General features: G+C 43.4%; 1 protein-coding gene and 1 non-coding gene across 2 annotated transcripts; both read left to right on the top strand.

The window, feature by feature from the left end:
• Window positions 1–96: 96 nt before the first annotated feature.
• On the top strand, window positions 97–8,834 carry EIF5 (eukaryotic translation initiation factor 5). Its single transcript, XM_025271466.3, has 12 exons — window positions 97–239; window positions 374–583; window positions 1,615–1,894; window positions 2,006–2,087; window positions 2,491–2,663; window positions 2,925–3,036; window positions 4,087–4,223; window positions 4,484–4,642; window positions 5,128–5,289; window positions 5,551–5,715; window positions 6,013–6,147; window positions 6,536–8,834. Exons 3-12 carry the CDS (start codon window positions 1,823–1,825, stop codon window positions 6,623–6,625), a joined length of 1,287 nt encoding a protein of 428 aa, XP_025127251.2. The 5' UTR covers window positions 97–239; window positions 374–583; window positions 1,615–1,822; the 3' UTR covers window positions 6,626–8,834.
• On the top strand, window positions 3,568–3,693 carry LOC112581019. Its single transcript, XR_003105468.1, has one exon. It is a non-coding gene; the product is annotated as a small nucleolar RNA SNORA28 (small nucleolar RNA).
• Window positions 8,835–27,897: the final 19,063 nt, after the last annotated feature.

Below are 27,897 nucleotides of genomic sequence, written 5' to 3'. Positions count from 1 at the left end.
CGAGAGAAGGAAGCCGGGACGCGGGGCTGGGGGCGGGCGGAGGCGGCGAGTGGAGCCTCAGGAAGCAGAAAGGGCGGGGAAAAACGCGACAGACGCGGCATGCAGGCCAATGACGAGCGAGCTCGGGCGGACCGCCAGCCAATGGGCTGTGCGGCTTGGCGCGGGGGGCGGGCGCTGGGGCCGAGGGTAGCTTGAGCGCGGCGGCGGCGTTGTTCAGTCAGAGCGAGAACATTCCAGAGGTGAGTCCGGTGGAGGGGCGATAGCCCCGCGCCCCCTCCCCCGTCTTCCCCGCCCCCTCGACCCCCGCGGGCCGCTGGCTGGCGGGGAAGGCGCCCCGTCGCCCGCAGCTCACTGCGCCGTCTCTCCGCGCCAGGTCGCCAGGCCCCGGGCGCTGAAGGGTGTGGACCCCGGACGTCGCTGGGACAGCCCCTCCCCGCTGCTCGGCGGCGCCTGGCCCGGCCGCTGCTCGCTGCGCTGCCTCCGCCGCCTCCGCCGTCGCTCCTCGGACTCGGGTTCGCGCGCCTCACTTCATCCCAGTCCCGGGCGAGCAGCGTTGGGTTTATGTCTTTATTTGACGAAAACGGTGAGTCGGCGAGCGGGCGGGCTCGGGCCGGTGGGGAGATGGCGGCCGCACAAGATGGCGGCGCGCCGCGTGACCCGCGCGCGCGCGTGTGAGTGTGTGTGTGTGAGCGCGCGCGCGCGTGTGAGTGTGTGGCGCAGTTCGGCGGGCGGCGGGGCCGGCCTCCGCGTCCCCTCCTCCTCGCCGCACCCCGCTCTCCCCCGCCCCGGCCTCCCGGGAGCGCGCCGCGCGGCCCCGCCGCCGCCGCCCGGGGCTGACTCAGGCCTAATTGCTGCATTTATGAGTCATCGCCGCGGCGGGGCGGGGCGGGGCCGGCGCCCCTCGGCCGGTTTCGCTTCCCCCGGCGGAGAGGCGGCCCTGCGTCCGCGCAGAGAGCCCCGGGCGGCGCACATGGCGGAGCTGGCGTGGAAGCTGGCGATGTCGCGCCGGCGCCGCGCTCGCCTTGCGGGGGCCGCCGGATCAGCCCTGACAGCTGGGGGCGGGCGCGAAGGGGGCCGGGGTGTTTGCGTGGAGAAGGGGAAGGGGGCCACACTCCCCGCGCGCCAGTCCGGCGAGATCATGCTCCGCGGGCGTAGTTACCGAAGTGTGGCTCTGAAGTAAGCGCTCGCCGCCAAAGGCTTCGACCTCGAAGAACAGCTCCACAGCCTGCCGTCCTGGAGTGATGATGTGTCTGAGAAGTTTGTGGGTACCACAGTCTGGGTTGGTGGGGGGAGGGTAGGTCTGGGTTGGTCCTTCGGTTAAAATACGGCCAACCCACGGAAGCAAGCCGTCGACGTGATGACTGGTCTGATGAAAAGCTGATGCAGCGTAATTTGTCTTGTTTCAGACAGGCACCGACCAAAGTCACATCTTCGTCAAAATGAAGGCTTTTTGTTGCTACAGCTGTCCTGTGTTACATGAGACTAGTAGCTGTTCTTTGTACATAAACTCATGTTTTTAACGTGGGGGAAGTAGGCGTAATTATACAGAACGGACAGGGAGGGGTTTCGTTGCAGCAGTTGCTGAACGTGGGGGTCGGCTTGTTTCTCTTGCAGAGCTGTTGCGCAGCCATTGGTACCTGTATTGGGGAAACATAGCCTACAAGCAAGACGCTTACAGCCTCAGCGGCGAAGAATTTTTCATGTCAGAGACCGAGAACTCTTGCAGTCGTTTATGTCATCCCTTCTTCTCCAGACAGAGGATACCAAAAAATTGCAATCAAAGATCTCTTCATCTTATTGATAAAGTCACTAATAAGCCAAAATGTCTGTCAACGTCAACCGCAGCGTGTCAGACCAGTTCTATCGCTACAAGATGCCCCGTCTGATTGCCAAGGTAATACTAAATCTTCATTTTAGTAGCAAGTCCTATGCCTTTTTCATGGATTATTAAAGGTTGCTTCTCCCAGTGTGGACAATGCAAAATTAAAATTTTTACTTCCTTTAGGTTGAGGGCAAAGGAAATGGAATCAAGACAGTTATAGTCAACATGGTTGACGTAGCGAAAGCGCTTAATCGGCCTCCAACGTGTAAGTAACGCCTCTTAAAAGGCGTCTGAGAAGGCATTTTATTGACATAATTGTGATGCTCTCGGTCTGCAAATCTTGCCTGAATTGAGTTCGCTTTTGAGTTAAGTGGAAACTTGGATTTAGAACAGATTGATGGTATTAGTATATAAAATTACCAGGGCAACACTTTTTTAATCTTGTCCATTTAAAAAGAGTGATAATTCTATAAATGAGGGTGAGTAGCCAAAGAGTCCTAGAGTAGGAAATGGCAACCCATTGTAGTATTCTTGCCTGGGAAATCCCATGGACAGAGGACCCTTGTAGGCTACAGTCCATGGGGTCAAAAAAAGTCGGACATGACTTGAGTGACTCAGCACTCATCCAAAGATTAGTTAACTGTAATAAATTTTCCCCCCCCAAATAGATCCCACCAAATATTTTGGTTGTGAGCTGGGAGCACAGACCCAGTTTGATGTTAAGAATGACCGTTACATTGTCAATGGATCTCATGAGGCGAATAAGCTGCAAGACATGTTGGATGGATTCATTAAAAAATTTGTTCTCTGTCCTGAGTGTGAGAATCCTGAAACAGATCTGGTGAGTGCCTTTGAGGTTCTTGTCAATGGGAGAAAAACTGTATTTCTGTGATGTCACCAAATCATGTTTCCAAGAAGGCAGAGCAGACTTACATAAATTGCAAAACCTCAAATTTTATTGATGTTTCCATACTGACCTTATGTTAAAAAAAATTCTTTTGATGTTAAACTGTGTTTAGGTGGCTTTTGATGGTTAGTTTCACACTTTGTTTTTGAATTTTCATCATGTGTTAATGGGTGACATTTTTTTCTTTTTTGACAGCATGTCAATCCAAAGAAGCAAACAATAGGTAATTCTTGTAAAGCCTGTGGCTATCGAGGCATGCTTGACACACATCATAAACTCTGCACATTCATTCTCAAAAACCCACCTGGTAAGTGCTTGTGATGAACTTCTAAAACCTTAACGTAAAGCAACTGGTTATTGAAAACTGTGGAAGTGTCTTTACCGCTATATAGAATAAGGTTAACCCTTGAACACCCGTGCAAGTGAAAGTTTGCTTATAACAATAAGGTCAGCCCTGTGTATACAAGGATCAACCAACAGTGAATAGTGTAGTACTGTAGTATGTAGTTATTGGGGGAGAAAAACTCCATGTAAGTGGATCTGTGTGGTTTCAACTTACGTTCAAAGGTCAACTGTTTAATAAACCTGCTGTTGTATGTACTATTAAAGGTCAAGTACAGGCTACCATTAAACTCAATCATATCCTCAATTTTTAAGACACCTTAGGATGTATGAAATATTGGACAAATTGTGATAGGGTCATAGTAAAAGATCTACCTCTGGAATTGTTCAGTCGCTAGTTGAGTCGGACTCTTTGCAACCCCACGGACTGCTTCTGGAATACTCATTTGTACATGAGGGCCTTGGCTCGGTAGGCCGAAGTGGCTTTAGAGCATGCAAGCAACACTCTGTGGCAGATAACCAAAATTGTCTGACACAATTTGAGCTTGCTATAGCAAGAAAGTCTAACCTATTCCGCTGTTCTCTTTTCTGTGAGACTAGCCGTTATATAGACTTAAACACTGTTCTAGTTTTTGGCTGAAGCATAGTTGAGAATACCCTTGTTTATCAGTTTATGAGGAGTGGAAAGAGAGGGTCATGAGTGCTAACTTTTAACTTTACTTGATCCACTGAGGTGTCACCTTGTGGTCTTTATTTCATTGTTCAGTCGCTACGTGGTGTCCAACTCTTAATTTTACTAAAACAGCTAATACCTGTGATATTTACTGGCTTTTCTTTCTTAGACTTAGTCGCTTACCTATGAAACACAGTGAATGAATTTGATTTATGAACCCTTTTAGAATTATAGGTAGCATTTTCTGTGGTTTTCTGAGGGGAGGGTTTTAAATGTTAATGGTGGCAATAAGGTGTAATGTAACTCATGGTACTAAACTTTGTTTCCTTTTTATCTGTGTAGAGAATAGTGACAGTACAGGAAAAAAAGAAAAGGAAAAGAAAAATAGAAAGGGCAAAGACAAGGAAAATGGCTCCGTTTCCAGCAGTGAGACACCCCCCCCACCACCAAATGAGATCAGTCCTCCTCCACATGCTGTGGTGAGTTGCAAGGTTTGAGGGGTGGTGGACACTAAAATGGTGTAAAATGTGACCTTTGGTTGAGGTGGGCAGAAACAAACTGCTTTTCTGTGAACAATGCACCAGTACATTGGGTTCCAGGTGCTTACTGGTTGATTAAAAGTAAATAGAAATTTAGTGAGAAAATGATAATTTCACTAGAAATCTGGATTTTTTTTTTTTTTTTTTTTAAACACTTTTAAGGTCTCTTTTTGGCCAAGCATTTTTGTTATTAAAAACAGGAAGAAGAGGAGGATGACGACTGGGGGGAGGATACAACAGAGGAAGCTCAAAGGCGCAGAATGGATGAAATCAGTGACCATGCAAAAGTTTTAACCCTCAGTGATGATTTGGAAAGGACTGTTGAAGAGCGGGTCAATATCCTGTTTGATTTTGTTAAGGTAAAAACATTTTGTTGATCAGTAAGTCAGCTTCTACCTAGCCTTGAGCTTTTGCTAGATATTTATTACCTTAAGCTGTTTGTTCAAAAAATTTTTGAGGGTGGTTCCAGGCACTGTTTTTGGCAGGTGTGTATTATTTAGAAGTTGTAGAATCTTCAGTTAGGTAAGGGAAAGGTTCATCAGAGCAGGGACTATGGTGCTGTGCTTAGTCACTCAGTCGTGTGCAACTCTTTTGTGACTCCATGGACTGCAGCCTTCTGGACTTTTGTCTGTGGAATTGTCCAGGCCTGAGTGGGTAACCGTTTACTTCTCCAGGGGATCTTCCCAACCCAGGGATTGAACCCATGTGCAGGATCCTGCATTGCAGGCAGATTCTTTACCATCTGAGCTACCAGGGAAGTCCCTGGGGATAAGAATGAGAGTCCCTCCATCTCACTGAATTGCTGCTTTTGTTTTCTTTTTAACGTGCTTCCTTTTATTTGCAGAAAAAGAAAGAAGAAGGTATTATTGACTCATCTGATAAAGAGATTGTAGCTGAAGCAGAAAGACTGGATGTAAAAGCCATGGGCCCTCTTGTTTTGACTGAAGTTCTTTTTAATGAGAAAATTAGAGAACAAATTAAGAAATATAGGCGCCATTTCTTACGAGTAAGCAAATTGTTCTATGTTCATAGTGAGATGTGCAGATGTGTGACCTTGGAAACATCATTTTAACCTCCTGTTTATTCTGTCATCCTGAAAAAATGGAAATAACTGACCTACCTTAACAAGCATGAGAGTATCTGGAAAATGCTACATGTGGTCCCGTATACGTGAAGTAAATTAGAAATCTTTAAGCATTGACTTCTTACTGTTATAGGGCCGTCACATCTAAGAAAGCTTGTTAACGCCAAGAATATCTATTTGCAGTTTTGTCACAACAACAAAAAAGCTCAGCGGTACCTTCTTCATGGTTTGGAGTGTGTGGTAGCAATGCATCAAGCTCAGCTCATTTCCAAGATTCCACATATCTTGAAGGAGATGTATGATGCAGACCTTTTGGAGGAAGAGGTCATCATTAGCTGGTCGGAAAAGGTGGGGAATATATTGATGAGCTCTTAAAGATTAGAAGGATTGGGGCTTTTTTGGAAAAAGTTTTCTAACACTTAGTCTCTACTTGCTTGACTGGTATAATCTGTAGGGTGATCCCCACCATGGTAGCTTCTAGTAACGACCAAAGAAAATCTTTTGCTCTTTGCTGAATACGTTTAATCTGTTGAGAGTTTGAGATTAATATGTGTTCCAGTCTCCTCAAAGGATGGGTACAATTATGTATAACTCAAGTTAACTGTTAAGTTGTTTGAACTAAAAATTTTACTAAACGTTTTTTAGACCTCTAAGAAATATGTCTCAAAAGAGCTTGCCAAAGAGATTCGTGTCAAAGCGGAACCTTTTATAAAATGGTTGAAGGAAGCAGAGGAAGAATCTTCTGGTGCTGAAGATGATGATGAAGATGAGAATATTGAGGTAAACACTGGGGAAATTGTTAAATACCATGTTAGTGGTAAGTGTTTGAGAATTATAAAATGCCAGTATTGGATAGTTGCAAATTCAACATAATTAGGAAGGGAATCACATTAATAGAAAAGGTGCTAGAAATCTCTCCTACCCCTAGACATCATGATGTCAAATAAATACTGTGTGGGTTCTCAAAGGGAGGGTTTTGTTTCACCTCAGTTATATAGGGGTCTATAAATGCAGAGTGTTAACTTAGTTTTTGCATAAATTCAAAATTTTTCATGAACAAATGGCTGTTTCTAGGTAGTTTTTCTCCTTTGTTGACCACTGACTATTGTTTTTATGAGCAGTTTTATTGGGATAAAAGTTTACAATGAAAAATCTTCTGTTTTACCAGGTGGTGTATTCAAAGACTGCCAGTGTACCGAAAGTTGAAGCTGTAAAGTCTGACAACAAAGATGATGACATTGATATTGATGCCATTTAAAGGGGTGGGTGCAGCCCAGCTTAACAGTGTAATGCTGAGAATCTTTTTGCATCATTGGCCAGAAGTGCAACATGAATGTGCAAAAGCTAAAATGGCTTAACATCATGCTACACTTTTCTACTAAAAATGTATTGCTGTGAGTGGTCTGTATTTAAACCCAACAAGACATCTAGGGAGTCCATACACATATCAGTGAGCAGGTATAGTTTGCTTATTTATAGCATGTTTCTTTTTGAAAAATTAGTGGTGGACACATTTGGATCACATTTATACAGTTCTAAAAAATAAAGATTTGATTTTGGTCATTCTTCAGATTTTTGACTCTGAATGACTTAAGTAAGCTGAAATAATTGGCTCCTTGAAAAATGTTGCACCATCATTTAACCTGATAGGATTGTTGGAGCCTGTTAGATATTAGGTGCCGAGACTTTTTTAAAGAGGTCCTTTAGCAGAATGTGAACATAAACTTATAAATACCTTACTCAGTCATTAGGAAATACATAGTGCTTTTTAAGTCTTACTCTGGTCCCTGAAATTGGCATCTGACGATGTATGTCCTTCCCGTGCCGAGGTGGACAGATGATCAAGTGACAGTGCAGCACCTTTATCTCACCAAGAAGCGAAAATGACCTGAGTGTCCTATAAACTTAAGAGCAGGTTTTGAAACTTGAATTGTGTTTGTTTTTTAAAAGTCTATACTTGCCCCAAATTGTAGTCTTGAAGTCGTATGCATTGCACGTTGGATGAGCCAGGGGAATTATTACATTAACATAAAAGCATTTTATTATGTGTATGTAGCTGTTGCTTTATACTGAGAAAATGGAAATTTGGGGGAGTGATTAAATACTAATAAGCTCTATGATTTTATTTGAGGGAAACAGGAAAAGATGCAATTAATCTCAAGCAAAAACTGAGCGTTAACTTCTCAGCATTTACTCTTGATTCAAATTACAGTTTCAGAATACTTAAGACATACTGTATCTTTTGTTTAGTGTGAATTTTTCCCTGAATACTATGGTTCTTTTATTTTTGCATTTGGATACATAACTTATGCTTTTTCGGTTTTTGTTGCTATCTTGCCAAAATAAGTATTAACTGTGTCTCAAACTCCCTGCTACAGCCCCCCAAAAATGTGTTATTTAAAAGAAAAAAAGCTAAAAGCATGTTTCTAAGTCATAACCTATATTTTGGTGTAAGACTTGGTGTGTTTTTATTTCATACTGAATATAGTGAGATACCCAAGAAGACTGGTGATGGCAACGAGGGCCTGACCCAGCCCATTGTGGGCTTTAGATTTGGGAATAACATCGTTGGGGAATTGCTTGCCCAGTTTGCTGATCTAAACTCACTTAATAGAAGGGTTTATGAGTATATCTTAGAAGTCTTGAAGGTACAAATTTACACAGAAAATACAGTGTGGGAATCAAATGCATGGAGTGAACTTTGTTTAGAACACTGGCTTACATCATTCATCTCTTTGTGATCCATCTCATAAATTACAAGATGTTAACAAACGTATGTAAGTTTTTTTCACATTGAAATTATACAATCTGGTATAATGAAACCTTGTTAGCTTGATAGTTTAAGGAAAAACACTGGCATTCTCACTGGGAGATACAAAGTGGTCTCCAGCTGCCTTTATTTTTTTTTTTTAATAGATTTTGTTGAGATTGAAGGAGAGTCATATGTCTATGTGGAAGGAATGTGCTTTGTCACACCAAAGATAAGAGGCTTTTGTAAATTCACATCTTACCTAGGTGTTAAATTTCTTGCCATTTTCTGAAATTTTGGGGAGTACCAAGTTGCATTCAGGATACCCATTATCAAGCTAATGAGGTTCTGTTATAGAAGGGTTTTTTTTGAGATTCTGTTATAGAAGGGTTTTTCCCCTTTTTTCCTCCTCCCCCCTGCCCCCCTTAAATCTGAAGGAAAATGTTCAGGGCTTCTAAAACACTAAAGAGAAAATTTTGGCTTAGACCAGTGTTCAGTCTAGTGCCAAACTTAAAATGGGATTCAAATCCACATAGTAAGGAATTTATTCATAGCAGCTATCCTGATAGAGTGATCTTTCACTTTGCTCTATTCAACTGTCTTAAAATTTCCTGTTTCAAACAGCTGTTATTTGATTAAAACAATGTTAAAATTATTTTTGTCTCTGCTTTAATGTTAACCTGAATTTTTGTTTATAAAGTTGGAGAATTGAAAACTCCCTTTTGGTAGCTGTTGCTTCAAATTTGTGTTGGATGTTTCTTTGTTCCGTTGTGTCCCTACTCAGAAAACCCATGTTGCTAATTACAATGGCTTTCCTTAGATCTTGTGTTCCTAATCTGTATCTCAAATTGATTAGAAACTGAAAAAATCTGCCTTCATCTGATTTCTTAGTCGATTAGTGACTTTAGGTGGGTCAAGTATGTAGTTAAATAACTGGGTATAGCATTTCTCTTTAGTTAAGAAAGGAATGTTTCTAAAATTCTGAGGTTAATGAACTTGTAAGGTGCTATGTGGGGTCCTAAAGGTTTGAGAGAGAAGTGGTGTTCTCTGAAATCTGGTGTGTTCTACGTTCAGCTGTGTTAGGATTGCTTCCCACTGTTTACTCTAATGCACTAAGCCTTTGACTGGACATAACTTAAAAGCTGGCCTTCCCAAGAGTGGAGAAAATCAACAAAGGGTACTGGTGTGGACGAGCCTTCTACACTTGGTGTGTTAGCTCAATCTTTGTGGTATCTGAGATGTATTACCCTGTGGTCACTCAACTAGTCTGGCTGCTGTGTCTTGTAGGGCTTAGATAACATGTTTAAAACCCAAACAAGATTCTGTTGGAATCTACTTAAATTTTAAGTAAATTTTACTTTTAATGAAACCAAACTCTTAAGGGTTTAAATTTTTGTTACCATGCAAACCTTATCCAAGGAACTCTCAATTGCTCTGACCTGCCAATATTCCAAGAGTAGCCCCCAAATGCCGAAGTTTGTCCAGTTTCTGCATTGTCAGTTTTGGTGGTTTTACAGATTTAAGCTGTACCTGACCATTCCATAGCTTCAGAGTGCTCTCAGTACCAGGAACAGTATAGCACTTGAACCTCTGCCTCTCTCTAACTGTTGAGTGGTTTGTGTTTCATGTTTCCTAAATTGAGTTAGGCTTACGTCTTCTGTATCCCCAGTACTCTGTATAGACCATTCCACAAATGACACCTCTTAAAGACTTGCTGAAGTTGTTACGGTGACGAGTGCACAGCCTCCAGAATTTGTCCTTTTGAGCCCTTTGTTCATAGGAGGTTGGGAGCTCAAGTGCAGAGTTCTATATTCTAGCCCCAGCCCAATAAAGAGGTCTTCAGAAATCAGATAGCCAGTTCTTTGTTGTTCAGTTGCTATGTTATGTCCAACTCTGCAACACTCTGGGCTGTAGCACATTGGGCTTTCCTGTGCTTCACTATCCCAAGTTTGCTCAAATTCACATCCATTGAAATTGGTGATGGCATTCAACCATCTCGTTCTTTGCCGCCCTCTTTGACCTTCAGTCATTCCCACCATCAGGGTCTTCTACATTGAGTCAGCTCTTCACATCAGATGGCCAGAATACTGTAGTTTCAGAATCAGTGCTTCCAATGCCAACCTTGCACCCTGCCTGTACTGGCCTGCACTCAAACTTGCTCCAAATTTGGCCCTACTTTAAGATTTACTTAATGGCTGCAGTTGGTCTTCATTGCTGCACGTGCTCTTTCTCTAGTGCCAAGTGGGCTCTGGTGCACAGGCTTCACTAACTGGCAGCATGTGGGCTCAGGAGTTCTGGAGCATGGTCTTAGTACTCCTTGCCATGTGGCATCTTCCCAGACCAGGGATTGAACCCAAGTCCCCAGCATTGGCAGGTGGGTTCTTTACCACTCAGCCACCAGGACCCCTGTGCCCACTTCACACAGGACAGGGATGGAACTCTGGAGGAGGGAGGAAATGATTGGGACTTGGAGGAATGTCTTTTAAGAGGTAGCATTTTGAAGAGTAATTTGCCTGGTAGAAGTAAGTAGGGGAGCACTTCTGAGAAGTAGAAGCTCCTCTTAGCTGAATGCAGTGCATGGTGGTGGTGAGGCAGGAGGAGAGGACAGGATTGACCTGGAAGCTGAGCTCTGGAGGGCTGAATGTCTACAAGTTGCAGGAATGGAATTGCATTTGTATCCTGCTGCCAGGAGTACTAAGCCACTGTGGGAATGGAGAGGTGTGGAAGTGGAGATCTATATCCCATGGCTCACAAAACCAGTAACTGCCTCAAGGGTAGACTGGTCAGATGAGGATGCACATTGCTTCAGGAAGGCTGGGGTCCCCAAGCAACGTGGCTGTTCTAAGGGCATAGTGTCAAGTTGGAAGGATTAACAACCCCAAACCCCTGTCCCATCTGCAGCAGAATCTGAAAGTGCAGGAGTATTGAAATTTTCCCTTGAGACAAAGATATCCTGTTTGGGGTAAGGGCAGCACCCAGGAGGGGGTTCCAGGAGGTTTCAGAGCCTGAGTGAACATGGTTCTTCGGTTAGGACCTTCAGGTCGGGAGCAGCCATCAAGTGGTTGCAGGGTTGGATTCCTCACAGCAAAGGAAGAGTTTCAGATGTGATCAGCAATCACATGTAGTCCATTTGGTGACAACCCAAAGTCATGTGGAGAAGACAATGGCACCCCACTCCAGTACTCTTGCCTGGAAAATTCCATAGATGGAGGAGTCTGGTAGGCTGCAGTCCATGGGATCACTGAGAGTTGGACACGACTGAGCGACTTCCCTTTCCTTGTCACTTACATGCATTGGAGAAGGAAATGGCAACCCACTCTGTTCTTGCCTGGAGAATCCCAGGGACGGTGGAGCCTGGTGGGCTGCCGTCTATGGGGTCACCCAGAGTCGGACACGGCTGAAGCTAATTCCAGCAGCAGCAGCAAAATCATGGGGAGAAGGGTTCCCCAAGGGGTTATGACGGTTGTATAGCACAAGCCTGGCCTTGCACGGATCCAAAGATAGCAGCAGGTCCAGCCTTGTGGACACAGAGGATATCAACTAGGCATCTGGGCAAGAAAGGACATTTCCTCCAGTGTGCTGCTTACCTGCGCTTCTCTCAAGGTTTCTCTTGACTGTCTCCACTACCCATGAGTTTCGGCCCTGCAGGGCTGCACCAAAACGATTTGGCTTTTTCATGGCAATCGGGGTTCTGTTGAAGCTGCGTAATGCCTAGTTTTCCAGGCTTCCCAGTTCAGATCTGATGGCCTCCACTGGTCTTCAGCATCTGTCAGGTTGACTTCCAGTACTATGAGCTTCACTGGCAGCTCCAGTCAAACGTACTTGGGAATGAAGGGGTGGGGGTGTGTGGATTTTAAACACTGCTGCCAAAGGCTACCTCACAATGGGAATTTGTGATTGGAGCCAGAGAAATCCTAGTCCTTGGAGATTTCTAGAACAGGTTACTTTTCACTGGAACCCAGGTTCTCTGTAAAGGACATCTGTTCACCGGGCACCTGATACCACCAGTTTAACAGCAAAAGGACTCGGCCCTTCATTGAGTGACTAGCACTTCAGTTTTCCTGTGTGGGAGGTAAGGGGACAGGCCATGGGTCCTGCTGAGGCGACCTTGCAGTCTGCTGGAGGCAGTTTGCCTTTGGAGAGCTGCTGGAGGTTACTTGAGAGAGGTGGCCTTGCACAGTTGTGGTTAGTATCTGTGAGTGACCGTCAGTGGCAGTTTCCTGAGAGGATGCAGAGTGGAGGAGTCCATGAGTTTAGTAACATTCTCTGGGCCATTTGGGAGACCTGAATGATAGAGCCAGACAGAGTAATATTTGATAGAAAAATGAAGACTGGTGGCCAGACTATAGGTAACAACACAAGGGACATCAAGGAGCTAAAGATGTGGAGAAAGTCAAGATGTCTTAAAATAACTATCGAATTATGGAGTTAAAAAGTACAGTAGCTAAAATGAGAAATTCACTAGAGGGATTTAAGGCAGCATTTGGGCACACACAAGAGTCAGGAAACTTTAAAGATAGGCCAATGGAAATTACAGACTGAAAAAAAATTTTTTAATGGAACCTAAGTGACCTGTGAAACACCATGAAGAGTTAACATATGCATTGTGGGAGTCTCAGAAGAGGAAGAGAGAGCTAAAAGGGCAAGAATATTTGAAGAAATAACAGGTGAGAAGGTCCCTAAGTAAATGAATGAGACTCCACAAACATCTAAGAGACTTAAGTTCCAAGTAAGATAAACAGCCGCCAGAGACCATCAGAGACCATCAGATTTCTGAAAGGTACAGAGATCTTGAAGGCATTAAGAGAAGCAAGTCATACAGGGCCCCGATAACACACGGGTTTGCATCAGAAATCTCAGACTAGAAGGCAGTGAGTTGATCTACTTTTAAAATGCTGAAAGAAAGAAAAAGCCTGTCAACCAAGAATATAAGACTGTCAAAACTTCAAAAAGGAGGGAGGAATTGAGAGATTCCTGGATAAACAAAAGCTGAGGGCCTTGGCAAGAAATGCTTGAGGGATTCCTGCAGGGTAAAACTAAAGGACGGGACAAAGCAAGCAAAAAATCCCAATAAAGGTAAATACATTAAACATTACAAAAGCCAACATTGTTAACTTGTAATTGTCTAAGTGGTTTAAGAAAATGATACATTAAAAACAATTATTAATCTAAAAGCTAGTAGTATAACTGGTTTGTGTTACGTTTGAGGGCACTACACAGTATAAAGATGTTACTTCATGACATCAACAGGTACAGTTAGGGATAGAGGGTAGGGTAAAGCTGTAAAGGAGAAGAGATTGTTAGAATTGTGTAAATTCAAGTTAGAGTGTCATAACTGAAGGGTGTCATATGTAGTGCCCATGATAACCACAAAAGAAAACAGCCCTGGATGCGATGGCAGTGACGACGTCCCTGGCGTCCAGTGGTTAAGACTTTGTGGTTCCAGTGTAGGGCTCACAGGTTTGATACCTGGTTGGTGATCTAAGATCTCACATGCCATAAAGTGTGGCCAAAAAAATAAACTGCAAAAGAAATATAAGCATTTATTGCAAGAAAAAAATTTTTTTCAAGTGCAAAAGACAATAGTAATGCAGGCAGGAAGTGAACAAAAAGCTGAGACATACAGGAAGAAAACAAGTAGCACAATGACAGAATTAAGTTCCTGCTGCTGCTGCTAAGTCACTTCAGTCATGTCCGACTGCGATCCCATAGTCCCTACTTAGCAGTAATACTTTAAATGAATTAAGCTGCCTGATCAAGAGACGGAGATTGGCAGAATGAATACAAACACATGACCCAACAACAAGCCATCTACAAAAGACACACTTGAGATTCAAACACAAAAAGATGGAAAGAGTAGAAAAAAATATTCCATGGTGGTAATAGAAATGAGGGGTGGCTATACTAATGTCAGACAAAATGGAGTGTAAATCAAAAAAGTCTATGAGATGAAGACTGTGTGTTAAGAGTTTCAATACAAGATGAACAAATTACACACCTAATAACAGACCAGCAAGATGTATGAAGGAAAAACGGACAGAATCGAAGGGAAAAATAGACGACCTATAGTTGTGGTTGGAGACTTTATATGCCCTGCTGTCAGTAATGGATAGAACAAGCAGAAGATTTAACACAACCCAAGTCGATGCGATGAATATATATATGACGCCATACCCAGCAACAGCATACACGTTTTTCTCAAGTGCACATGGAATATTCTCAGGATAAACCATATGTTAGGACACTGTCTTGCATATGTGCTGAGTTGCTTCAGTCATGTCTGACTCTCGAATTTACGGACTGTAGCCCATCTGGCTTGTGTTCATAGGATTAAGTCTATCAACAAAGTATCTTTTCTGACCATAATGAAGTTAGAGACCAACAACAGAAGTAAAACTAGGAGAAAAAAAGCTGTAAAAATCAAAATGTTCTTACACAATTGATGGATCAAAGAAGAAACCCAGGGAAATTAAGAAATGCCTAGAGACAATTTTAAAAATAGAGAGGAGTTCCCTGGTGGTCCAGTGGTGAGAGCTCCATACTTCCACTGTAATGGGCAGGGGTTCGATCCCTGGTCAGAGGACTAAGATCCTGCATCCCGTGCAATGTGGCCTAAATAAACCCCACACATCACACCAAAACATAAGAGACAGCAAAGCGGTGCTAAGAAGGAGATTTACAGCTATATGTGCTTACATTAAAAAAGATCTCAAATCAACAACCTAACTTTAGAATTTAAGGAACTGGAAAAAGTACAAACTAAATATAAAGTTAATGGGAGGAAGTAATAAAAACCAGAGCAGAGAGAAAATAGAGAATAGGAAGATGCTGCTGCTGCTAAGTCGCTTCAGTCGTGTCCGACTCTGTGTGACCCCATAGACGGCAGCCCACCAGGCTCCGCCATCCCGGGATTCTCCAGGCAAGAACACTGGAGTGGGTTGCCATTTCCTTCTCCAATGCATGAAAGTGAAAAGTGAAAGCGAAGTCTCTGAGTTCTGTCTAACTCTGAGCAACCCCATGGACTGCAGCCTACCAGGCTCCTCCGTCCATGGGATTTTCCAGGCAGAAGTACTGGAGTGGGGTGAATAGGAAGATAATAGAAAATAAATGAAGCCCAAAGTTGCCTGTTTTTCTGGTTTTTTTTTTATTTTTATTTTTATTTTTAACACCAAAAACGTTTTGGGGTATAGTCAATTAACAATGTTGTGGTAGTTTTAAGTGAACAGTGAAGGGACTCCAGCATACATATACATGTATCCATTCTCCCAAAAACCACGTCCCATCCAGGCTGGCTCATTGAGCAGAGTTCAAGTGTTATCCTATAGGTCTTTGTTGGTTATCCATTTTAAATATAGCACACTATACATGACCTTCCCAAATTCCCTAACTATCCCTTCCCCCCCCAGCACCAAAGTTGCCTATTTTTAAAAGGTCAACAAAACTGATAGACTTTTAGCTGGAAAGAATAAGAAAAAAATAGAGAATTTTCAAATTGCTAAAATCAGAAATGGAAATGGGGATACTACTATCATCTATAGAAATAAAAAGGTTCATAACAGCGGTATGCATAACTACACAAACAAACCAGATAACCTGGATGAAATGTACGTTCCTAGAAACAGTCCTGTGGGAAATTAAAGAGATGGGAACATCAGATCACATTACTTGCCTCCTGAGAAATCTGTAAGCAGGTCAAGAAGCAACAGAACCAGACATGGAACAATGGACTGGTTCCAAATTGGGAAAGGAGTCCGTCAAGGCTGTATATTGTCACCCTGCTTATTTAACGTATATGCAGAGTACATCATGCAAAATGCCAGGCTGGATGAAGCACAAGCTGGAAGCAACATTCCTGGGAGAAATATCAACAACTTCAGATAAGCAGATGATACTACTCTAATGGTAGAAATTGAAGAGGAACTAAAGAGCCTCTTGATGAAGGTGAAAGAAGAGAGTGAAAAAGTTGGCTTAAAACTCAGCTTTCAAAGACCGAAGATCATGGCATCCAGTCCCATCATTTTCATGGCAAATAAATGGGGGAAAGATGGAAATGGGCAGATTTTATTTTCTTGGGCTCCAAAATCACTTCAGACAGTGACTGCAGCCATGAAGTTAGAAGACGCTTGCTCCTTGGAAGAAAAGCTATGACAAACCTAGACAGCATACTAAAAAGCAGAGACATAACTTTGCCAACAAAGGTTTGTCTAGTCAAAGCTATGATTTTTCCAATAGTCATGTATGGATGTGAGAGTTGAACCATAAGGAAGGCAGAACAACAAAGAATTGATGTTTTTGAACTGTGGCGTTGGAGAAGACTTGAGAGTCTCTTGGACTGCAAGGAGATCACACCGGTCAATCTTAAAGAAAATTAACCCTCAGTATTCACTGGAAGGATTGATACTGAAGCTAAAGATGGATACTGAAGCTAAAGCTACAAAACTTTGGCCACCTGAACAAAGAGCTGACTCATTGGAAAAGGCCCTGATGCAGGAGAAGAGGGCAACAAAGAGTGAGATGGCTGGAGGGCATCACTGACTCATTGGACATGCTTGCTGTGCTAAGTCACTTCAGTCGTGTCCAACTCTGTGCAATGCTATGGGCTGAAGCCCGCCAGGCTCCTCTGTCCATGGGATTCTCCAGGCAAGAATACTGGAGTGGGTTGACTCGCTTGCCTCCAGAGGATCTTCCCGACCTAGGAGTCGAACCCGTCTCTTACATCTCCTGCATTGGCAGGTGGGTTCTTTACCACTAGCACCACCTGGGAAGCCCCAGTACATGAGTTTGAACAGACTCTGGGAGATAGTGAAGGACAGAGAAGCCTGGCGTGCTGGAGTCCATGGGGTCACAAGGAGTCAGACATGACTTAGTAACTGAACAGCAACAAAAGAAACACAAAGCCTGCCAAGACTAAATCGCCAAGAAATAAAAAATCTGCATTGACCTGTAACTAATAAGGAGATTGAATCAGAAATACAAAATTTCCAAATAGTAAAAGCTCTAGACCTGATGGCTTTACTGGTTAACACAACCAAACATTTAAGTAAGAACTAATATAATTCTTCTCAAAATTATCCTATGAACACTGAAGCTAAAGTCCTCAATAAAATACTAATACACTAATTCAGAAACGTATTAAAATGACTATGTGCTTAGTCACTCAGTCATGTCTGACTCTTTGTAACCACATGAACTGTATCCCACCAGGCTCCTCTGTCTATGGGATTCTCCAGGCAAAAATAGTGGAGTGGGTTGCTATGCTCTCTTCCAGGGGATCTTCCCAACCCAGGGATCGAACACAGGCCTCCCGCATTGAGGGCAGATTCTTTACCAGCTGAGCCACCAGGGAAGCCCAAGAATACTGGAATAGGTAGCCTGTTCCTTCTCCAGGGAAACTTCCTGACCCAGGAATTGAACTGGGGTCTCCTGCTTTGCAGAAACTTCCTGACCCAAGAATCCAACTGGGGTCTCCTGCTTTGCAGGCAGATTCTCTACCAGCTGAGCTACCCAGGAAGCCCCTGAAAGGATTATACATCAGGCCTAAGTGAGATTTCTTCCTGGAATGAAATGATGGTTCAACACAAAAATTGGTGAGTGTATACCATATTAACAGAATGAAGGAAAACATCTACACAATACATAATGCATAAATATAATGCATAAGCATAATGCATAAAAAGCATTTGGTAAAAGTCAACACTTTTTCTTGATAAAAACAAGCGACAATGTAGGAATAGAAGTCAACTACCTCGGGGGCTTTCCTGGTGGCTCAGTGGTAAAGAATCCGCCTGACAATGCAAGAACAGGTTCAGTCCCTGGTCTGGGAAGATCACACAGGCCTTAGGACAACTAAGCCTATGAGTCGCAGCTACTGAAGCCCAAGTACCTAGAGCCCATGTTCCACAACAGGAGAAACCACTGCAATGAGAAGTCTTACATCGCAATGGAGAGTTGCCCCTGTACACCACAACTGCAGAAAGCCCTGGTGCAGCAACAAAGACCCAGCACAGCCTTAAATAAGTAAACCTCCTTTTTTTAAAAAGAAGGAAGCTACCTTAACATAATAAAATATATAAATGAAAAGCCCACAGGGAAGGTTGATGGGAATGAATGAAAACTTTTCCTCTAAGATCATAAACCAGGCAAGGATAGCTGCTCTGCTTTCAACACCTCTATTCATCATAGTACTGGAAGTTCTCGCCAGAGCAATTAAGCGAGTAAAAATGCTAAGAATTCCACCAAAACAAACAATAGTTAGACAAACTATTAGAACTAATAAATTAATTCGGCAAAGTAGCAGAATACAAAGTCAACACACTAAAATCTGTTTCATTTCTATATACTAACAATGAACAATCTGAAAAGGAAATAAAGCACAATTCCAGTTACAATATTATCAAAAAGAATAAAATACTTAGGAATTAACCAAGGAGCTGAGAAAGACTTGTACAGTAAAAACTACAAAACACTGCTGAAAGTAATTAAAGAAGACATAAATGAGAACCTATCCAATGTTCATGGATTGGAAGACTTAATATTGTTAAGATGTCAATAATACCCACAATAATCAGGGATATTTAGAATTGCATCCCAAAGTTTAAAAACGCTGATTCAAATTTATATCTTTTTAAATTCAATAGCATCCTATTACATTTTTTACCACACCTTTCATAATTGCTGCTAGAAATTACATCTTTATGGATTGTGTGTCCAAAAACAGGCTAATAATTGTTTCTTATTCGTTAGCTTTTTAAATCATATAAAGATAAAAAGTGGAGTTACAAACCAAAATTCCAGCAATGCTAAGTGTTTTTATAATTGCCTATGTGTTTACCTTTGCTGGAGATCTTTACTTCTTCATATGACTTTGAGATACTATCTTATGTCCTTTATTTCAGCCTGAAGGACTTGGAGGACTGATTTAGTGGTGATAAACACTCTCAGCTTTTATCTGCTGCTGCTGCTAAGTCGCTTCAGTCGTGTCCGACTCTGTGTGACCCCATAGACGGCAGCCCACCAGGCTCCCCGTCCCTGGGATTCTCCAGGGAAGAACACTGGAGTGGGTTGCCATTTCCTTCTCCAATGCATGAAAGTGAAAAGTAAAAGTGAAGTCGCTCGGTCGTGTCCGACTCTTCGCGACCCCATGGACTGCAGCCTACTGGCTCCTCCATCCATGGGATTTTCCCGGAAAGAGTACCAGAGTAGGTTGCCATTGCTTTTATCTAGGAATATCTTAATTTGCTCTCATTTTTTTGGCCCCAAAGCTTGTGGGATTTAATTCCCCAAGCAAGGAGTGGCCCGGCACCCGCTGCACTGGAAGTGTGGAAGTGTGGGTTGTTTCCCCCTCCCCCAACACTTTGGGTATATCAACCAGCTGCCTTCAGGCCTCTGAAGTTGTTAATGAGAAATCTTAGTGGGCATTCCTGTATGCTATGACTTGCTTCTCTTGCTGCTTTCAAGATTCTCTTTGTGTTTTGAAATTTTGAATGTAATGCCTTGGTGAGCATCTTCTTGAGTGTTTCCAATCATGTCTGTCATCAAAGTCAAGAAGTTTGCAGCCATTTTTCAGTAACCTCTCTGCCCATTTCTCTCTCTCTCCTTCTGAGGCTCCCACAGTGCGTATTTTGCTCCCTTAGGTTCTGTTTATTTTCCTCAGTCTTTTTCTTTTCATTCCTCAGACTCAATATTATTTTCATTTTTCTATCTTCAAATATGCTGATTCTTTGTTCTCCCTGCTCAAATTCACTTTTGAAATCCTCTAGTGTATTCTTCATTTCAGCTATTGTACTTCTCAGATACAGAATTTCCTTTTGGTTCCTTTTTATGCTTTCTATCTACCGAAATTTTCGTTTTGTTCAATTATTATTTTCTTGTTTCTGTCCTTATATTCCTTCAGTTCTTTCTTGAAGACAGTTGTTTTAAAGTCTTTTCTAGCAAGTCCACCATGTACTGCTGCTTAGACAAAGTTTCTATCAATTTATATTTTCCTTTGAATGGTCCAGATTTCCCTGTATCTTTATATGTCTTATGATTTGTTGTTGTTGTTGAAAACTAGATGTTTGAATTTTGTAATGTAACTCTTGAAGTCAGACTGTCTTCTCCAGTGTTTCCTTCCTTCTTTCCTTCCTTTCTTTTTTAAAAATAATTGTTGGGACTTCCCTGGTGGTCCAGTGGTTAAGACTCTGGGCTCCCAATGCAGGGGGCCTGGGTTTGGTCCCTGGTCAGGGAACTAGATCCCATATGCTACAGCTAAGACCCAGCACAGCCAAATAATAAATAAATATAAAAAATAAAATAATTGTTGCAGGGTATCTCTGTGCTGGGTATCAGCCTGAGATACAAATTTAGGGTCTTCTCAGGTCCTCTCTGAGACTCTATGTCTTTTCTTGGGCATGTGCAGTGACTTTCTAAATTCCCCTGTATATGTGGTTGCTTTCAAATGTCCCCATCCTTAGGAATTTCCTGGCAGTTCAGTCGTAAGGACTCTGCTTTCCCTGCTGAGGGCCCAGGTTTAATCCCTGGTCAGGAAACAAGGATTTCACACGCCACGGGGCATGGACAAAAAAACAAAACAAAAACAAAACTCCAAAGTAAAATGTCCCGTCCTTACTCATCCAAAAAGAGAAAAGGGAACAATAAAAGGAGACTGGGGACAGCAGATTGTCTCTTTAGAGTCTCTGGAAGCCACCTCGACCAGTGGCTGTGTGCTGCCGTGACGACTGCCCACCTCTCTATCCGCACGTTTGTGGTCAGAAGAAGCAACCAATCAGTGCACAGATCCCTGGCATTCAGAGAACAGGGTCCTTGTCCCTTCCCTACCTTGGCTCCCAGAAACTACTCCAGCATTACATGGGCCGAGGGGATTGGGGAATGGGTACCAGCTACTGCTCATGCTAAGAGATAAATTGCCTGGAATTAGCCAGAGTTTATCATCTAAGCCTTCCCTGGAAACTAAAAGCCTTCCAGCCGACTCCAGAGTTCCAAAATAGTTACATCAGTCAGATTCTGCCAGTGCAATTGTTGTCTAGATGGGGGGACAGAGCCCTGGCACTTCCTGCTCCATCATCTTCCCTGATGTCACTGCTATATAAAGAACTCAAATCAACTTCAATAACCCAGTTTATAAATTATAAAGACAAATACACCAGTTAAAAATTGGGCAAAGGATCTGTATAGACATTTCTCCAAAGAAAATGTACAGGTGGCTAATAAACCCATGAAAAGATGCTCAACACCATTAGCCATCATGAAAATTCAAATCAAAACCACAATAAGATACAATTTCACTCCCACTAGGATGGTGTGCTAGGTTGGAAAACGGTATCTCAAAAGAAAGGCATGTCAAACCCCTGGAGCCTGGAAATGCCACTTTATGTGGCAAAAGATGTGATTAACTTAAGGACCTTGAGAGGGAAAGTGTATCCTGCATTATTTGAGTGGACAGTAAAATGCAATCGCGGGTATTCTTCTAAGAAAGAGGCCGTTTTTATTGTTGCTGCTGTTCTCGTCTGTTTGCTTGTTTGTTTTGGCCACGCCCCATGGCGTGTGGGACCTTAGTTCCCCAACCGTGGATCAAATTTGCACCCCCTGCAATGGAAGTGCAGAGTCTTAACTACTGGACTGCCAGGGAAGTCCTGAGACGGAGTTTTGAGAGACAGACACACACAGAGAAGGATGCATAAGGACAGAAACAAAGATTGGATGTCTCCTCTTTTTTTAAAATAAAATTCATTTTATTCAAGTACAGTTGACTTATACAATGTTGCATTAATTTCTGCTGTGTCATATCCTCTCTTTTCTCTGGAAGAGTTTGTGTGAGATTCGTGTTACTCCTTTTCAAAAGGTAGGAGAGGGGTTCCTGGCAGTCCAGTGGTTAGGACTCTGCTCTCTTACTGCCGAGGGCCCACGTTCAATCCCTGGTTGGGGAACTAAGACCCCACAAGCAGCACAGTGCGGCCAAAAAGAAGTTTCGTAGGACCAGCTAGTTAAGTCATTTGAGCCTAAAATTTTCCTTGTGGGAAGGAAGGTTTTTGACTCGCAAGCATAACTTCTTTGCTGGCTATTTAGATTTTCTACTTACTCTCATGCCAATTTGGTAAGGTGTATTTTTCTAGAAATTTGTCCATAGTGTCTACATTTGTAAATGTATTGCCATAAAATTGTTCATAATACCCTCTTATTGGCATTTTAATGTTTGAAGAAGCTCTAGTAATGCCTTTTTTCACTCTTGACGTTGTTATCTGTGCTACCCTTTTGAACCGTGATCAGTCTCACCAGAGCTGACACTTGCCGCTTTGTTCATTCTTTCTTTTGCTTGTTTTCTCCTCTGTTATTTCCTTTCCTCTACTTTCCTTGGGTTTAGTTCACCGTTCCTTTTAAAGCTTCTTGAGATTCTTGCTTCGATCATGGATTTTTACTCTTTCTTCTTCTTGTCTGAAAGAATTTGTATAAAACTGAAATTATGTGTTCTTTTGATCATTTGGATAGTTATAGAGCTATTCATTTTCTATTTCTTCTTCAGTCGTTATTATGTATCAGTTTTCTAACAATTAATTGCTTCTGTATAAGCTTTAAAATGAACTCCTTATTGCCAAATTCAGATTTAAATTGAAGAAAGTAGGGAAAACCACTAGACCATTCAGGTATGACCTAAATCAAATCCCTTATGATTATACAATGGAAGTTAGAAATAGATTTAAGGGCCTAGATCTGATAGAGTGCCTGATGAACAATGGAATGAGGTTTGTGACATTGTACAGGAGACAGGGATCAAGACCATTCCCATGGAAAAGAAATACAAAAAAGCAAAATGGCTGTCTGGGGAGGCCTTACAAATAGCTGTGAAAAGAAGAGAAGCGAAAAGCAAAGAAGAAAAGGAAAGATATAAGCATCTGAATGCAGAGTTCCAAAGAATAGCAAGAAGAGTTAAGAAAGCCTTCCTCAGCGATCAATGCAAAGAAATAGAAGAAAACAACAGAATGGGAAAGACTAGAGATCTCTTCAACAAAATTAGAGATACCAAGGGACTATTTCATGCAAAGATGGGCTCGATAAAGGACAGAAATGGTATGGACCTAACAGAAGCAGAAGATATTAAGAAGAGGTGGCAAGAATACACAGAAGAACTGTACAAAAAAGATCTTCATGACCCAGATAATCACGATGGTGTGATCACTCACCTAGAGCCAGACATCCTGGAATGTGAAGTCAAGTGGGCCTTAGGAAGCATCACTATGAACAAAGCTAGTGGAGGTGATGGAATTCCAGTTGAACTATTTCAAATCCTGAAAGATGATGCTGTGAAAGTGCTGCACATATTCAATATGCCAGCAAATGTGGAAAACTCAGCAGTGGCCACAGGACTGGAAAAGGTCAGTTTTCATTCCAATCCCAAAGAAAAGCAGTGCCAAAGAATGCTCAAACTACTGCACAATTGCACTCATCTCACACACTAGTAAAGTAATGTTCAAAATTCTCCAAGCCAGGCTTCAGCAATACATGAACCATGAACTTCCAGATGTTCAAGCTGGTTTTAGAAAAGGCAGAGGAACCAGAGATCAAATTGTCAACATCCGCTAGATCATGGAAAAAGCAAGAGAGTTCCCGAAAAACATCTATTACTGCTTTATTGACTATGCCAAAGCCTTTGACTGTGTGGATCACAATAAACTATGGAAAATTCTGAAAGAGATGGGAATACCAGACCACCTGACCTGCCTCTTGAGAAACCTATATGCAGGTCAGGAAGCAACAGTTAGAACTGGACATGGAACAACAGACTGGTTCCAAATAGGAAAAGGAGTATGTCAAGGCTGTATATTGTCACCCTGCTTATTTAAGTTATATGCAGACTACATCATGAGAAACGCTGGGCTGGAAGACGCACAAGCTGGAATCAAGATTGCCGGGAGAAATATCAATAACCTCAGATATGCAGATGACACCACCCTTATGGCAGAAAGTGAAGAGGAACTCAAAAGCCTCTTGATGAAAGTGAAAGTGGAGAGTGAAAAAGTTGGCTTAAAGCTCAACATTCAGAAAATGAAGATCATGGCATCCGGTCCCATCACTTCATGGCAAATAGATGGGGAAACAGTGGAAACAGTGTCAAACTTTATTTTTGGGGGCTCCAAAATCACTGCAGATGGTGACTGCAGCCATGAAATTAAAAGACGCTTACTCCTTGGAAGGAAAGTTATGACCAACCTAGATAGCGTATTCAAAAGCAGAGCCATTACTTTGCCAACAAAGGTCCATCTAGTAAGGCTATGGTTTTTCCAGTAGTCATGGATGGATGTAAGAGTTGGACTGTGAAGAAAGCTGAGCGCCGAAGAATTGATGCCTTTGAAGTGTGGTGTTGGAGAAGACTCTTGAGAGTCCCTTGGACTGCAAGGAGATCCAACCAGTCCATCCTAAAGGAGATCAGCCCTGGGTGTTCTTTGGAAGGAATGATGCTAAAGCTGGAACTCCAGTACTTTGGCCACCTCATGCGAAGAGTTGACTCATTGGAAAAGACTCTGATGCTGGGAGGGATTGGGGGCAGGAGGAGAAGGGGACGACAGAGGATGAGATGGCTGGATGGCATCACTGACTCCATGGGCGTGAGTTTGGGTGAAGTCCGGGAGTTGGTGATGGACAGGGCAGCCTGGCGTGCTGCGATTCATGGGGTCGCAAAGAGTCGGACATGACTGAGCGACTGATCTGACCTGACCTGAAGCTTTAAAATCACTGATACAGGGACTTCCCTAGTGGTCCAATGGTTAAGAGTCCACCTGCCAATACAGGGGACACGGGTTCAATCCCTGGTCTGAGAACTAAGATCCCACATGCCCTGGTGCAACTAAGCCTGTGCACCACAACTACAGAGCCCGAAGCCTAGAACCCGTGCTGCACTACAGGAGAAGCCGCCACAATGGGAAGCCCACACACCACAACTAGAGAGAAGCCCCCGCTCCCCTACAACTAGAGAAAGCCCATACAAGGCGTTCTCTACAAGCAACAAGCAACGAAGACTCAGTGCAGCCAAAACTTTTTTAAAATAAATTTTTAAAATTATTGACACAATTTGTTGATACTAGTCCCTTAATTTTTTAATCTATGCAACACCTGTGGCCCATCCTCCTTTATATTTTCATATGCGCTGTTTATGCTTTCTCTTCTTTATTCTTGGCTAACCAGGGTAGCAGAGAAGGTGATGGCACCCCACTCCAGTGTTCTTGCCTGGAGAATCCCAGGGATGGGGGAGCCTGGTGGGCTGCCATCTATGGGGTTGTACAGAGTCGGACATGACTGAAGCGACTTAGCAGCAGCAGCAGCAGCAACCAGGGTAGAGTTTTGCCTTTTTTCCTAATTTTTTTTCAAAGAACTATTTCTTAGTTTTGTTGATCTCATTTTATCTTTGTTCTCTATTTTAGTAATTGCTGCTTTTCATCATCTTTTTACTTCCTTTGGGTATACTGGGTTCTTTTTCTAACTACATAGTATCAGCACATAGCTCATTAATTTTTAGCTCTGATTTTCTTACTGAACCATATAAGCCTATAATTTTCTCTTTAAATGCCTCTTGCGTTGTATCCCACAGGTTTTGATGTGTAAACTTAAACTTTTCATCATCATTCAGTTCTACTGCTTTCTCTTGATTTCTCTGACCTGTGCACTTTCCCTGTGTATGTGAGTCTGTGTCAGTTTCTGGTTTTAGGGGCGTTTTTGGAAGTTTGGTGTTTGGTTGCTGTCCCCATGTTTGTTTGCCTGCCGTAGGTCTAGATTCAAGAGTTTAACAGAATCTCTTTGGGGTTTCCCTGGCTACAGAAACCAGTTCCTACTTATTAATATTCAAGCACATCTATTATTCATCTGAGCTTGGACACATTACACACTCCGAGTCATCCAAGCTCCTGCCCTCCTTGTGAAAGGAGGCTTTGAGTCTGAAGGCCCCACAGAGAGGGCGTGTAGGTAGGACTTGGGGCTGACTCAGAAGGCCAGCCCTGGACAGCTCATGTCTGAGGTCACACCCGCCAGAAGAGAATTTTGTTCTAACAATTTGACAGGCTCCAAGCTGCCTCACCATGCCCAGCTCCTGAGCTGTCCATGTGAAGTCAGGGATTTATCAAGATAAAATGCTAGACTTCTGAAGGTCCTTCCTCCAGTGGTGCCCTTGTCGTTGACCTGGAAATCGTACTGGCAGCAAACATTTTCCACATGCAGTCGTGACAACTGCCTTCCCAGCTGACATTTGCTGGGGAATATGATGAACCATCCAGAGAAGGCAGTGGCACCTCACTCCAGTACTCTTTCCTGGAAAATCCCATGGACGGAGGAGCCTGGTGGGCTGCAGTCCATGGGGTCACTGAGAGTCGGGCACGACTGAGTGACTTCACTTTCACTTTTCACTTTCATGCATTGGAGAAGGAAATGGCAACCCACTCCGGTATTCTTGCCTGGAGAATCCCAGGGACAGAGGAGCCTGGTGGGCTGTCGTCTATGGGGTTGCACAGAGTCAGACACGACTGAAGCGATTTAGCAGCAGCAGCAGCATGATGACCCATCAGAATCGTGGAGACCAGCGGATTAGGGAAACAGAAATGAGGGATGGAGGAAGGGTCTTCGGCAGGGCTACTCAGCCAACCAGGTGCGAGGTGGGCAGAGCTCTGTCCGCTCCCCACACTGAATCCACAGTGAGGGACAGAGAGGAGGTCAGTCGACCGTTTATGACACACTCATGCACTGACTTCAAGACAAAGTTAAATCCTTTGGCAGCAAGTAAAGAATTGCCTTCCTTACTTTCAAAACCACAAAAATAGTCCACATAAACTAACTGTCCGCATATTTTGACACTCTCTTGGTCATTTTGTCACTTCAGGTTGGTGACCTTGAGCAAGTTAGTTCCACTAAACCCAAGTATCGTACACTGAATAATGACCCTCAAAATGCCGGGTCTGATATCTGGAGCGTACAAGTGTTACTGTGTGTGCCAAAGGTCTTGCAGATGGGATTCTTTTAAGGAGTTTGAGATGGGGAGATTGGGGAAATTGATTATCCTGGCTTATTCAAGTGGACCCTAAATGCCATCACAGTATACTTTTTTTTTTAAATAGTAAGTATTAATTTAGCTCAAGAGTATTCAGGTAGGCTGAGTGGCTCTGCTGATCTGGGTGAGTCTGGTCGATCTCAGCCAGGTCCATCCGCACAGGTACCTGCAGTCAGCGGTGGACAGACTGGGAGCTGCCCTGTTCAGCATGGGCTCAGCTGGGACAAGGCCGTGGGACATTAGATGCACAGAGGAGATGGCAGTGTTACTAGAGACTGGAGTGACGCAGCCGCAGGGCAAGTCACACCAGCAGCCACCAGAAGCTGGAAGAGGCCAGGAACACATGCTCCGAGAGCCCCCAAAGGAGGCAGCCTGCCAACACCTCAATTTGGGTCTTCTGGCCTCCAAAACTGTGAGAGAATAAACACACGTCATTTTAATCCACCATCTGTGGTCAGCTGTTACAGTGCCCGCAGGAAACTGACATGTGGAGACCCAGGGGCAGCGCGGAGACGATGTAGGTGCGCCATGCTGGTCCCCAGGGAGCCTACTGCTCTGCTTGGTGGGCGTGGCCTGCTGGGGCTTGTCCAGACCCAGCTGATGCCCCTTCCTGCACCAGAGGGAGCGCAGGCCTGGCAGGCCCCAGGCATCCCCTGGGAGGTCACAGGGAGAAGAGCTGCCACCCCTCCAGCACCTCTGACCCTGGTGGGTCCCTGGCTTCTGCTTCCTCCTGGTCCGCTGAGGGATTATCCACACG

This window comes from Bubalus bubalis, chromosome 20 (assembly GCF_019923935.1).
Source record: "Bubalus bubalis isolate 160015118507 breed Murrah chromosome 20, NDDB_SH_1, whole genome shotgun sequence".
In the NCBI taxonomy this organism is placed as follows: domain Eukaryota; kingdom Metazoa; phylum Chordata; class Mammalia; order Artiodactyla; family Bovidae; genus Bubalus; species Bubalus bubalis.
This window is presented reverse-complemented; position numbering and strand designations above follow the sequence as displayed.